This window comes from Cebus imitator, unplaced genomic scaffold (assembly GCF_001604975.1).
Source record: "Cebus imitator isolate Cc_AM_T3 unplaced genomic scaffold, Cebus_imitator-1.0 Scaffold512, whole genome shotgun sequence".
Classification (NCBI taxonomy): domain Eukaryota; kingdom Metazoa; phylum Chordata; class Mammalia; order Primates; family Cebidae; genus Cebus; species Cebus imitator.
Genome location: NW_016107827.1, coordinates 677,278 through 689,757, shown reverse-complemented (window position 1 = coordinate 689,757; position 12,480 = coordinate 677,278). Strand labels below are relative to the sequence as shown.

The 12,480-nt window shown below is 53.5% G+C and overlaps 1 protein-coding gene across 2 annotated transcripts; it reads left to right on the top strand.

Annotated features, from left to right (window-relative positions):
• Positions 1–367: 367 nt before the first annotated feature.
• Positions 368–9,966, top strand: TMEM18 (transmembrane protein 18). Of its 2 annotated transcripts, none has more exons than XM_017514036.2 (5): positions 368–637; positions 2,317–2,437; positions 5,035–5,089; positions 7,528–7,621; positions 7,686–9,966. In XM_017514036.2, exons 1-5 carry the CDS (start codon positions 581–583, stop codon positions 7,779–7,781), a joined length of 423 nt encoding a protein of 140 aa, XP_017369525.1. In that variant the 5' UTR covers positions 368–580; the 3' UTR covers positions 7,782–9,966. The 2 variants fall into 2 exon arrangements, 1 of the variants encoding a protein (XP_017369525.1); XR_005197658.1 differs by lacking the exon at positions 368–637 and adding an exon at positions 1,371–2,174.
• The last annotated feature ends 2,514 nt before the right edge of the window (positions 9,967–12,480 follow it).

Below are 12,480 nucleotides of genomic sequence, written 5' to 3'. Positions count from 1 at the left end.
CAAAAGAAATTAGCTGTAAGAAAATTAACTTTATAAATAAGAACCTCTTATATTTTTCTGTTTCTGAACAAGGAAGTGAAGCGTAACACCACCTGGTAAATCTCCGAAGCGAAGACAGACAGCCTTAAGCTGACCCAGACCGAGAGTGCACTGCCTTGAAGGTCCCAAGAGCAGGCACCGTCCCCAGGTCCTACACGGTCCGGGAAGTGGACACCGTCCCCATGATGCTCTGACCCTTCTAGGAAGTCCCGGGTGGGAGGGAGGCTGGAGTGGCCGCACAGCGCCCTGATCCTCTGAAACAATCCTCGCAAGCCCCACCCGCCTCCGCCTGCTCCTCTGCCGGCGAAGCGACCACAATCCCTACACCAGGGTGATAAGTCTCCATATTACAGGGAACACCCGGAAAGACCGCGGTATCTGGACCTAGTAAATGCCATAAAATTATCGCGAGAGGAAGGAAACGCAGATCTCGTGACAAGTGAAGATCTCAGATCTCACGAGAGGAGACTTGGCGCCCTCCTCCGTGGATTCTGGCCAGGCAGGGTTCAGCGGTTGCTGTGAGGGCACGCTTCCCTGCACCATGCCGTCCGCGTTCTCCGTCAGCTCCTTCCCTGTCAGCATCCCAGCTGTACTCACGGTAACTCGCAGCCTGCGTAACCACCAGTTCGGGCGAGGACTGCCGAGAGCCGCGAGGTCTACCGCACAGAGCTACTCGCCTGTGGCCCAGAATGCGGCGGTCGTGGGCGGGGTCTTGCGGCGGGGCATGCGCGCTGGGCTAGGTCCTGGAACCTGTGGGCGTGGCTCGGGTCGGGGCGGTGGAGCGTGCGGTGGGCCGGGTCCTGGGACCTGTGGGCGTGGGTCGGGGCGGTGGGGCGCGCTGGGCGGGGTCTTGGGAAATGTGGGTGTGGTTCGGGGCCGGGCGCCGGAGCGTGCACTGGGCGGTGTCCTGGGTTCTGTGGGAGTGACTCGGGACCGGAAGTTGGGACGAGCATGCTGGGCGGGGTCCTGGGCCTTGTGGGCGTGGCTCCGGGCCGGGCCTCGAGCTTGTGCGCTGGGCGGGGTCCTGGGTCGTGGGGGCGGGGCGTGCGCGGTGGGCGGGGCCTGGATTGGGTGGGCGGGGCTGGGTTGTGTGGGCGGGGCGCGGGGGGCAGGGCTTTGTTCGTGTGGAAAGTGCATGCGGGCGAGTCCTGCGCCTTGCAGGGAGGGCTTGGGTACTGTGGGCGGATCTTGGGCAGTCTGGCGGGGCGTGCGTGGTGGAGCCCAATAGTGTCACGTGGCGGGGAGGAACCCTGCCACTGCGTGGGCGGGGCCGCGCCGTGCCTAGTGTGTCCGGCAGGTCCCTGGGGAGCCCTCAACCCGAGTGGGTACTTGATGGGATCTGGGCAGAAAGCCGTGCTCCCCTCACCTCCCTGACTCTGGCATTCTGGTCGGTGCATTGATGGGAGCAGATGCGCTTGTGCCCTTGTCTCCTGGTGCGGCTCTGGAAAGGCTGCAGTAGTCTCCATCAGAGAGCAGCGACACTTATAGGAGTCCTGGAGGGCTGTGTAGGGCTGCAGCTTGGAGTGCAGGGCTTGTCTCATGCAGAAGGGCACGCGAGGGGATGGGGAGGGTTGAGGACTGCTGGGATTGGCATCTGAGCATCAGGTGGGAACTGGGCAGCAATGGAACTGAGCTTGGCTACTGTAGGTACTGGAGCCAGACACTGCCCCCAGGTGTAGCAGAGTCCCGGGGAGTCCAGGAGGCAGCAGAGTGCAGCACTGTCTGGAGGGTTCAGAGTGTCGCAGAGAGGTTGGAGAAAATCAAGTCGTGCGTGTGGTGGTGGCTCAGATTCCCCAAGGCTTTCAGTGCTAAGGAGCCTGAAATAACCAGTGTTTTATCTTTGGGGCTGAGCCAAGTGCATCTCTTTGAAGAAGTCGCTTAATTTCCTCATCATCACCAATTATCAACACTTTAGGGGCGGTAATTCCTTTAATTATACCCACTTTAAAAACATGATTTTGTTCCACAAACAAAAGGGGCATGTCAGGGATGCCCTCAGTTCTGTGTGCTTGAACTTTGAATTCCGTGGATTAAAGTTGCTCTGGGGGAAGAATCCTGCTTCCATCCTCCCCGTTCCTTCTCCCTTTCCTGTCACCATGCTTCTGTGAGGCCCGGCAGTGCTCTCCCCATACTTGGTGAGTGGCCCCAGGAAGACTTAGGAGTGAGAGATCCCTGCCCCCTGCCCGCTTCCCCTTTCCGTGGGGGAAGACTGTGGGTGGGCCGTGAGCCCCGCCCTGCAGGGCGGGACAATGAGTGTCTGCTGGTGTGTTTCTATAGCAGACGGACTGGACTGAGCCCTGGCTTGTGGGGCTGGCTGCCTTCCACACTTTCTGCCTGCTTCTCACCTGCTTGTCCTCCTGGAGCTACAAACTACAGATCGGGCACTTCCTGTGCCTAGGTGAGTAAAACAACACAACTGCACGACTCAGATCACTGTGTGAAATGAAGCTGTACGTTCCGTCTGTGTCTTCAAAATACGTACGTATTTTTGCCAGACCTCCCAACCCTATCATGTGCATGCTGTTAGGGCACTCCCATATTTCACTCTTGGAAGCTATAAAGAAAAGTTCCTTTTGGATGTGAGAATTGAAAGGAATCTATTGAGTTCCTGTTGCCTACCAGGGAGGCGCTGAGCACCAGCTGCACACAGGAGAGCTGAGTTTAGGAAGTGCTATTGTTTACACAAGTTGCATCCTCAGGACAGCTCTGCTTTGAATGGGAGGAAGATTGCAAACTGTGGAAAAAAACATTCTGTGCATAAAATAAGGCATTGCCCAACTTGGCTTCAAGGATAAGGGCTCCAGAACTTGGAGAAGTTAGGGAGTTGCACAGGCTGACTGAGGAAGATTATTCAGAAAAGCTGAAGTGTGGCACAGGGTGTGAAGGGTGAGTAAGATGCTAATAAGAAAAAGAGGGCGCCGGTGACAGCCCTGCGAGGTGACGTGCAGAGACTGAGGTGGATGGAAGGCATGGGTCAGAGGCAGAGAAACTGCCCGCCCTGCGGGACCTAAGCACTACAAACACGAGGATAGGAGAGGCGAGGAGGCCTGGAGGCCTGGTACAGGCTCCTCTTGACTCTGGGCATTGGAGAGACACCGAAGATTTTGCTTGGTAGTTAAAAACAACAACTAATTTTAGGTAAGTTTAGTCAGCTGGCTGTGTGCAAAGCAGGAAATCTGAGGAGCTGATCTTAGAAAGACTAGAGAAGGGATGAGCTTTGGCATATCCTGTGCAAGTGAGGCGGTCAGAGCGAGCTCTGTATCAAGGGTGCCCTGAGGAGTACTGGGGTGGTCCAGGGAGACAGGGCTCCTTCGCCTCCCACAGCTTCCTAGGGGACACAGCACCAGAGATTCATCAGACCTGTGTTATTATCACAGTGACAGATGTTGCAATGGAAAACCAAAGACACAGTGAAACTGGAGGAGTGGCCTGATTTAAATCACGCAGCCTCCTGTGACCTCAGGGCAAAAGTGCATAGGCAGGATCCAGGCAGCAAGACGCTGGCAGCAGTGGGAGCAAATGCCCCACGCAGGGGCCTGAGGCAGGCACCTCAAAGAAAGGGGACGGCTTCACCAGCTGAGCTCCTGGATCTGAACAGCTTTCTCAACTGGAGAATTGCACAGGGGTTTGATGTTTTCAAGGATAAGGGGAAGGGTGACTGCTTTCACACCCGGGTAATACTAGACACGGTGCTGCCTGCGGTTGCATTTCCTGTGATCTCAGACCAACCCTAGAGTTGGATTTTGGTTGCCCATTTTTATAAATGAAACACACAGAGGTTCTCTGACTCCCTCAGCTACACAGCTTATAATCAGCACCATCAAGATTCAGGATTCAGACTCCGCTCCAGGGTGCATTCCAGGAACAGCTGGGAAGAAGCAACTGGTGGCACCCTCCCTGCCCACCGTCCTCCCCACCCTCCCCACCCCCACCCCCTCCTGTGCCCACCACTTCCTATGTTAGCCCACCCTTCTCAGGTGCCCTGCCGTCCTGCTCCCCCTGTCGCTCTCTGGCCCTCCTCCTCTTCCTCTTCTTCCTCCTCCTCCTTTTTCCTCCTCCTCCTCCTCCTCCTCTTCCTCTTCCCCCTCCTCCTCCTCCTCTTCCCCCTCCCAGGCCCTGCCCTCCCCTTTGGTTCTTTCCCTGCACCTTCCTTTGCTCTGCTTTATTGGGTTCATTCCTGGAGGAAGGCAGTGGAGGGACCACTACCCTAACCCTAACCCTAACCCCTAGTTTAATCTGCTTTTGGATGTGGATCAAGAAGAATGAAAGGATTTTTACATTTTGATTTACCTTAGAAGTTAAAGTATCACATTTTTTTTAATTTGCCAAATTATATTTTATTTAATTTTATGGCAGCATGGATCACTGTCTCATGGGTTTGAGTACCAGCATTATCCATGAATTAGCTGGAGACCCTGGGCCAGTCCCTAAACTCTGTGTGCTCCAGTGGCCTCGCCCTGCCCCCACCAGCTGCTGCCCTCCCTCCTGTGCCTTTGCCTCCAGCACCCCCAAAGCTGTTGGCTCCCCTCTTGTGGTCATCTTGGTGGCAGAGCCCAGGGCAGCCTGGGACATGTAAGCGTGAAAAGCCCTTGGTTGTCAGCTCTGGGTCTTGTGGCTCTCGGCTCCTGCTGCTGTGTCCTGTGGGGTTGAACTGTGGCTGCTGTCCCTGGGGAAATGCAGGAGGCACAGCCATGCCTGGGTGCAGCCTGGGGCCTCAGGGCGCTTCCGGCTGTGGCTCTGCAGCTGCTGAGCTGAGCTTAGCTTGGGCTCTGACTGAGCCATAGATTGCTGGAGCACTGGAGTACTGTTGGCCTTGGTTTTCTTTCTGCTAAAAGGGCGAGTCCTATAACTTGACAGTGTTAGGATGTTTACCTGACATTATGTTTAAAATTAAAGTGACATTTCTATTCAGTTTTCTGCTATAAAGAATGTATAACTTTATAATGAGTAATGGTGGCTCGTCTAAATTCTAACATGAATTATATCTTTCTTCAGTAATCCTAGTCTACTGTGCTGAATACATCAATGAGGTGGCTGCAATGAACTGGAGGTGAGCTGCCCCCGGTCCTGTGACCAGGTCTCTGCAAGGGTGTCCCTGGAAACCGCCCTCACAGCCAGGAGACTCTAGGAGGAGACAGTGAATCCTAACACAGCAACCGCACACATGCTGTGCCTGTGCGTGCAGCGGGTGTGGGCTCCAGCGCAGCTCTGTGAGTGGTTTACCAACGCCAGAGCAGCCCTTTCTGAGCACAGAGCTGCAGGGCGATGCTGGCGGAAGCCTCTGACGGCACAGCCAGAGAAGTGGCCATGGGAATATGAGCTGCTGAATAGAAACAGCGTTTTAGAGAAGGTGGTCCACGCTGGCCTTAGCCATGCCCTGCCCCTTGGACTGTGGCGGCTGCTCCATGGGGAGTCTGGACCCCAGCACGGGGCTCTGGGTGGTCTGGGGCACCTGCTCTCTCACCCCCAGCCCCAAGTCCTGATGTCGGGGCACCGCTGCTGGTAGACCTGGCCCTGCGTTCTCTGCCCCCTCCTCCATCCCTGGCCTCATCCCGGGGAACTGGGACCCAGCACCTGCCTAGGGTGAACCTGTCAGGTAATACCCACCTGGCCTTACTGTTTTCGAATGGCCTGTGAGGTAAAAATGGTTTTTACATTTTAAAATATAAAGCAAAAATAAAACTGCCAGACTGAGCAGGAGGAGCTGAGACTGTGGCCTCATGGCCCATAAGCCCTAAGCGCTGACCCTGGGCCCTCACTGAAAGGGGTTGCAGAGCACTCCCTGAAATCCTTTGCTTAGACTCGCCCGGTTTCCCAAACCCTCCCCTGACTCTGCCTCCTGCCTGCTCAGCCTTTCTCTCCGGGACAGCGTCCCTGCCGCTGGAGCATGCTGTCTCTTTCCTTCTCCTCCCTCCTCCCTTCTTAGCAGTAAGTGGCCCCGTGGGGACCCCGCCTCTCCTGGATACAGGGCCTTCACATGGCTCAGTCCCAGGAGTGGTGCTCAGTCCTCGGTGACCCTGACCTTGTACGGAGGCTGGCACAGTGCCCTCCTCCTCCCTGAAGTCCTCCCACACACAGCTCCAGGGTGTCGCACCTTCCGGGCTCCTCCCTTCCCTGTGGCCTCAGCCTCCTGGCTTTGTGCTTCTCCGACACCTCCTGATGGAAGTGCTGGGTTTCCTGCCTGTCACACTCACCGGACTGGGCACCAGGATGTCTAACAAATGTCTCAAAATTCACACTTCAGGCCAACTGCTCTGCTCCCCCTTCGTTATAGAGGCGTCTTCTCCCTCAGCTTCTTAGACCAGAGACGTCACAGCGTGTCGTTCAGGAAGTGCTGTCCCTCCACCTTTAAGGCCAGCCATGAGCCCACTGTGTTCCGAGCCCTTCACCCCAGCTCTGCCATCCTGCTGCTGACATGCAATCCCTAAGCCATCCCCATACTGCTCAGCCTCTCGCATGTCCTGAGGAGGCATAGGCCTCAGCTGGGCACTGCCCCTCAGAATGTTCCAGAGTGTCCCCAGGTCACTCCGAGCAAACGCGGAGTCATGCAGTGGTGCCCTGTGGCCTCCTGCTAGCTCTGTCCCAGCCGCTCATAGCTGTGCCTGCGAGTCCACCAGGCCCCCTCACCCCCCACAGCCTTCACGTTTCCTCAGTCTCTTCTCCTAAAGGCGCTGGTGCTGGCAGCAGGACGGCTGCTGTGAGAGCCACAGGGATGGGAGGGTCCCAGTGCGGCTGTGGAGTGGACGCAGCTGCTCTCCCTCCTCATGTACGGGGATTATTGATGTTACTTTATAGGTTCTAAGGATTTCAGGTCATCAATGTCTTCCAGCTGAGGTCAGACGTGCCGCTGACCCAGAGGGGCTGCTGGGTGTCATCTCCCTGCCTGGGAGGCCTCGGGGTCTTTCCCCATGCTACAGGGTGGGGTCTCCCTGCCTGGGAGACTCTGGGGTCTTCCCCGTGCTACAGGCTGGGGTCTCCCTGCCTTAGGAGGCCTCAGGGTCTTCCCCATGCTACAGGGTGGGGTCTCCCTGCCTGGGAGACTCTGGGGTCTTCCCCGTGCTACAGGGTGGGGTCTCCCTGCCTGGGAGTCTTCGGGGTCTTCCCCGTCCTACAGGGTGGGTCTCCCTGCCTGGGAGACTCTGGGGTCTTCCCCGTGCTACAGGGTGGGGTCTCCCTGCCTGGGAGACTTCAGGGTCTTCCCTGTGCTACAAGGTGGCATCTCCCTGGCTTGGGAGGCCTCAGGGCCTTTCCCGTGCTGCAGGGTGGCATCTCCCTGTCCTGTGACCCAGTGTGTTTTCTTTATGGGCATTGCATTTGGGACAGCACAGTGGAGATGATGGCTGCTCCCCAAGGGTAGGCTCAGTGAGGGGGTTGCTTCTGCCTCAGTCCACAGCAGGTTTCTCCAAAGTCTAATTAAAATAGACAGTGTCACTAGAACTTTTTTTGTTGTATTGCCTAGTAATGTTTTGTTTTTGTTTTTTTAAACAGATTATTTTCAAAATACCAGTATTTCGACTCCAGGGGCATGTTCATTTCTATAGTATTTTCAGCGCCACTGCTGCTGAATGCCATGATCATTGTGGTACGTACAGACAGACTCTCATGGGCTTTCTTCATCTAAACGTGTTCCAAACAATTGTGTTTAGATTATGTGGGTACGGAAGACGTTGAATGTGATGACTGATCTGAAGAACGTACAAGAGAGAAGAAAGGAGAAGAAAAGGAGAAGGAAAGAAGACTGAGAGGCAGCAGCTGCTTGGAGTTTGCGTCCTCAGTCCACCCCGGCTGCTCCAAGTGCTAAACTGCACGTGGCATGGGCATCCTTCCACCTGACCCGTGGTTTGAAAAATGGTTGTTTTATTTTAACATCCACAGTGATAGGCACACACTGAAGTCGACTTTTCAGCAGCACTGAATGTATCCATCAGGACATGCGTCTTCAGGCGTCTGATCTTTGTAGTCAGGCCATGGGAACGGTCCCTGCAGAGCTTTACAACTGGGAGTTTGATTTGAAGAAGTCCATGTCATCTGTGTAACTGGTACTCATTATAGCCTGTTCACAATATTAAATATGAAATTCAGTAATAAACAGTGCCACCCTGCGCATGGGCACCATGCTCTCCTCTTGCTGTGTTTTCTAGTGCATGCAGCGGTTCTCAGTAGAAGTTGTTTTTGCCTTCCAGGACATGGGGCAAAGTTTGGAGACACTTTTGGTTGTCACTGGAGGGGGTGGGGCTCCTGGCCTCTCCTGTGGAGCCCAGGGATCATGCAAAACATCCTGTGTGCCTGGGCCAGCCACACCACTCATGTGGCTTGACATGAAATGTCAGCAGTGCTGGGGCAGAGAGACCTTGGAAGGAAGCTCTTGGAAAAGATGTTGCATCTTGGTTTGATGAACCAATTCCCAAGAGGCTAGGTCCTCTCTAACAAAGTTATGGGCTGCTTGACTGAAAACAGAGTGGAAGTCCTGCAGTCAGCACTCCACGGAGAGCGTCTTTCCTAAGTGTCACGGTGTCCTGTTGGTTCAGGTGCTTGGGAACACAGTGCTCTCAGTTCTGTTAGGGCAGGCATACTGTTACTTTGCAATATCCACTTTATAAAGTAGCTCCTGCCCAGTAGATTTTGGTTCCTGTCAAATCTGGACCTGTAGTTTGAAGGTGACAGGTGGTTAGAGACCCAGATATTTAAAAATAGGTGTTCAGTAAGGGAATGCTCATTGTGCGTCTTATCTGATAGCATGCCTAATTGTGCATTTCTGAAAGTTACCAAGTCAAAATGTAATTGGCACAGTTAACTTTGAGTAGACAAACTTGGAAGAAAATGAGGTGCAGAGATTGCCAGCCAGGCCTGTGCCCCTCTCGGGCCTTTGTGGCTGACAAGTGGGACAGGAAGATGATTAAGGCGACTTGTCCTCCCCCGGCATTGTCCAGGGCCACTGTGTGGATATTTGACTTAGCTAACACAAAATAAACCAGGGAGATTTTAGAGACTGTACATTTTTAATGTCACATTTTCATCTGATATGGTTTGGCTCTGTGTCCCCACCCAAATCTGTGATCCCCATGTGTCGAGGGAGGGACCTGGTGGAGGTGATTGGATCATGGGGGTGATTACCCCCATGCTGTTCTCCTGATCATGAGGGAGTTCTCACAAGATCTGATGGTTTTTAAAATGGCCCTTGCTCTCACTGTCTCTCGTGCCGCCTTGTGAAGAAGGTGCGTGCTTCCGTTTTGCCCTCTGCCATGACTGTAAGTTTCCTGAGGCCTCCCTCCCATGTGGAACTGCATCAATTAAACCTCTTGTTTATAAATTATCAGGTCTCAGATAGTACCTTTACAGCAGTGTGAGAACAGACTAATACATCATCCATACGTTATTTGGGCTTAACTCAATATGGGGCCATGTGATTGAATCTCAGTTTGTGATAAAACAGTGTAACAGTGTTGCTAGTTTTGCATGAATTTAATGCTGATGACGTGTCATTGTGAAACCATGACGTGTGTTCTTTGGTTTCCACTCAGAGTATATATGTCTGTGTTTTGGAACCGTTATATTTTGTTTTCATAAAAACAACCTTCACTATTTTTAACTGTGTAGTAAGTTTATATTCATTGCCTTCAAATGCATTGTTAACAGTTGTCTTGATATGTTGTCTTCATGTCAGGGAAAGTCATAGAGGCGAAAATGGTCAGCAGTTGGGTAATTCACGAAAGCACAGATGCAATCCCACTTAGATGTGCTGGAAGTCACACAGAGCACTGGCTCCATAAATGTGGATGACTCACTGGAGGTCTTCATCTGTTTAAGTGGAACAAATGTTTTTACTCATAAAGTACAGGAAAGGAAGAGTTTGTTATAAAAATATATTTTTCACATTCCAAACCTGCTACACCTTACATTTAGCTATGCAATAAAGTAGATCATTAATAGCATGTAGTGTTTTGTTTTGTTTTGTTTTGTTTTTTTCCAAAAAATGGTGTTTGTTTTGTATCTTACTGTAACTTGAAACAGGAGCACCTGGAACTGCACTCCACCTGTGGCTGGCAGGTCCCTTTGCTGCAGCATCTGGTGCTGAATTTTACAAACAAATGCAATTGTGTCATTACCAGTAGAAGAAAGTCCACTTGCACAGATAATGCATGTCAAATCAGAAAGCAATGTGCAGCCTGAATGTCTAGCTTCTGTGAGAAATAAAGTGGCAAGGAAATGTTAACACATTCTCTCTCTTTACAAAATAATATGTGAATTGTTAAAAAAAAAAAAAAAAAAGTGGGGTTGGAATTCAGGATAAGGAGCTTCAGTGGAATGCTTGAAGACAGGTGGGAGTTGCCATCAGAGACGTATTGGTCAGGCCCAAGCATCAGAGGCTTCCTTGTCTGGACTTTGGTGGAGCACCCTTCTTTCACCATGTTAGAACACATTTTCAGGGCAGCCTTCCTCTCTGTACTGAAGCGATGAGAACCAGTGACTAGCCATGCTAATAGATGTCCTCATCTAAAGAGTAAAGAGTAGTTACCAAAACCCTCTCATATTGAATGAATGGTTATTATAAAATGCGTTCTGATTTCAAGAGTGTGAAGAGAGTCAGGGGTCCCCAGGACCACCCCAGGATGACGCCCTGGAGAGACTCCCAGACTCAGAGCAGTGCTCACAGTCAGGGCTGTGGGTACCACAGTGAAAGGCTGTGGATTAAAATCAGCACAGGGGATGAAGCCCAGGAGAGACCAGGCACAGGTTCGCAGGCATCCCCTCCAGTAGGCCCCCAGGGCTGCATGCAGCCCTCCCAGTAGCCGTGGGACCACACACAGGGCCTGAGTCCATCGGGGAAGCCTCCTGGACCCGCGTGCCGGGTTTGTGGCTGCATGGACACGGAGCCCTGGGCTCACATCCTGTCACAGACCCACGTAGGGAGGAGGAAGTTACTGAACATCTAAGTCATCAGAGTCATCTAAATGGTGCTGGCGCAGTGCATGCTGGAAGATCATGGCACTATGGAGAGTGGCACAGCAGCAGGACCGTTTCACAGCTGACAGGCGCTTGCATTTGAGGCAAATGAGAGGAAGAGGGGACCCTACAGAGATCGGGGTCTCCCAGGCAGGGAAACAGCCACTGAGAAGGTCCTGAGGTGGGGCCCTGTGGCCTGTTCAGGACAGAAGGACACTGGGCAATCCCAGCAGGACATAAGTGCAGCGAGATGGGGGTGGGCACCACACAGGACCCAGCCCTGCAGAAGCACCAGCTCCTGAGCGGCATGGCCGTCCTCCGGGGTCTGCACAGGAAACAGGCCAGGACTACCTGTGCGTTCAGCTCATGACTTTCAGCTTGTGGCTCTGCTGCCACATGGAGAATGGACACAGGGAAAGTGGGAGGCACTGAGAGACTGGGCCAGAGGGAGAGTGGAGGAGGTGGTCAGGGTTCTGTGTTCGCAATCTTGCCCTTGGTGAGGAGACAAGGCATGGAGCTGCCCTGAGCCCCTCATCTGCAGAGGGAACAGGATTGCTGTTTGCTTCCCTTTAGGGGATCAGGTGCTTGGTAGGAGGCAGGCAGGCCTCAGAGTTCGACCACACCAGCAAGTCAGGTCCCAGGGAGGACGAGGCTGGGCTCCACGTGCAGGGTTCTCGGAGGCAGGAAGGGAGCGAGTCAGGGCGGAGCAGAGGACCCAGGGGGTGGCGCTGCCCAGTCCCGGGGTGGTATGAAGGTGTCTCCAAGCCCTGGTCACTGCATGGGAGGGCAGGACGGGGTAGGGAGACCCAGGCAGGCTGTGGGTGCTGCGCCTTGGTGGCAGCTGGTTCCAAGTGGGGCTGGAACAGTTGACAGCAAGCGTCCTTGTTAGCCTGGTCAGCTCTCTAGCTCCTCCTCCCCTGTTGCAGTTTCACAGCAGCCTGTCCAGTTTGATCTTTCCTCACTTTTGGAAAAGCTGTGGCTACTATAGTCTTCAAATCATGCTGTCATTAGAAATTGCACAAGACCTATGCCAGGGGAGGCGCTGACTGGCACAGACACTGGCACAGGCCCTTAAAAACCTGAGGACAGGGAAGGAGCCCCCTGCAGCCTTCAGACAGCCAAGCAGAGACCTAAGTCCAAGCATGTGGCCACAGAGTCTGCTCTGTAAGTCTCAGGGCTATCACCTTCTGCTCCAGCCTGGGTCAAAACAGCCTTCAGCAGCTTCTGCTCCATCTGAGTGAGTGGTGTGTCTGCCTCCCTGGGTCTTGTTGTGCATGAGGTTGATGCTCCATCTGAGTGAGCTGAGTGTCTGCATCTCTGGGTCCTGTTGCATGTAGGGTTGATGCTCCCTCTGACTGAGCTGGGCATCTGCATCTCGTGGGGTTAATACTCCATCTGACTGAGCTGGGTGTCTGCATCTCATGGGGTTAATACTCCCTCTGACTGAGCTAGGTATCTGCATCTCATGGGGTTAATACTCCATCTGACTGAGCTGGG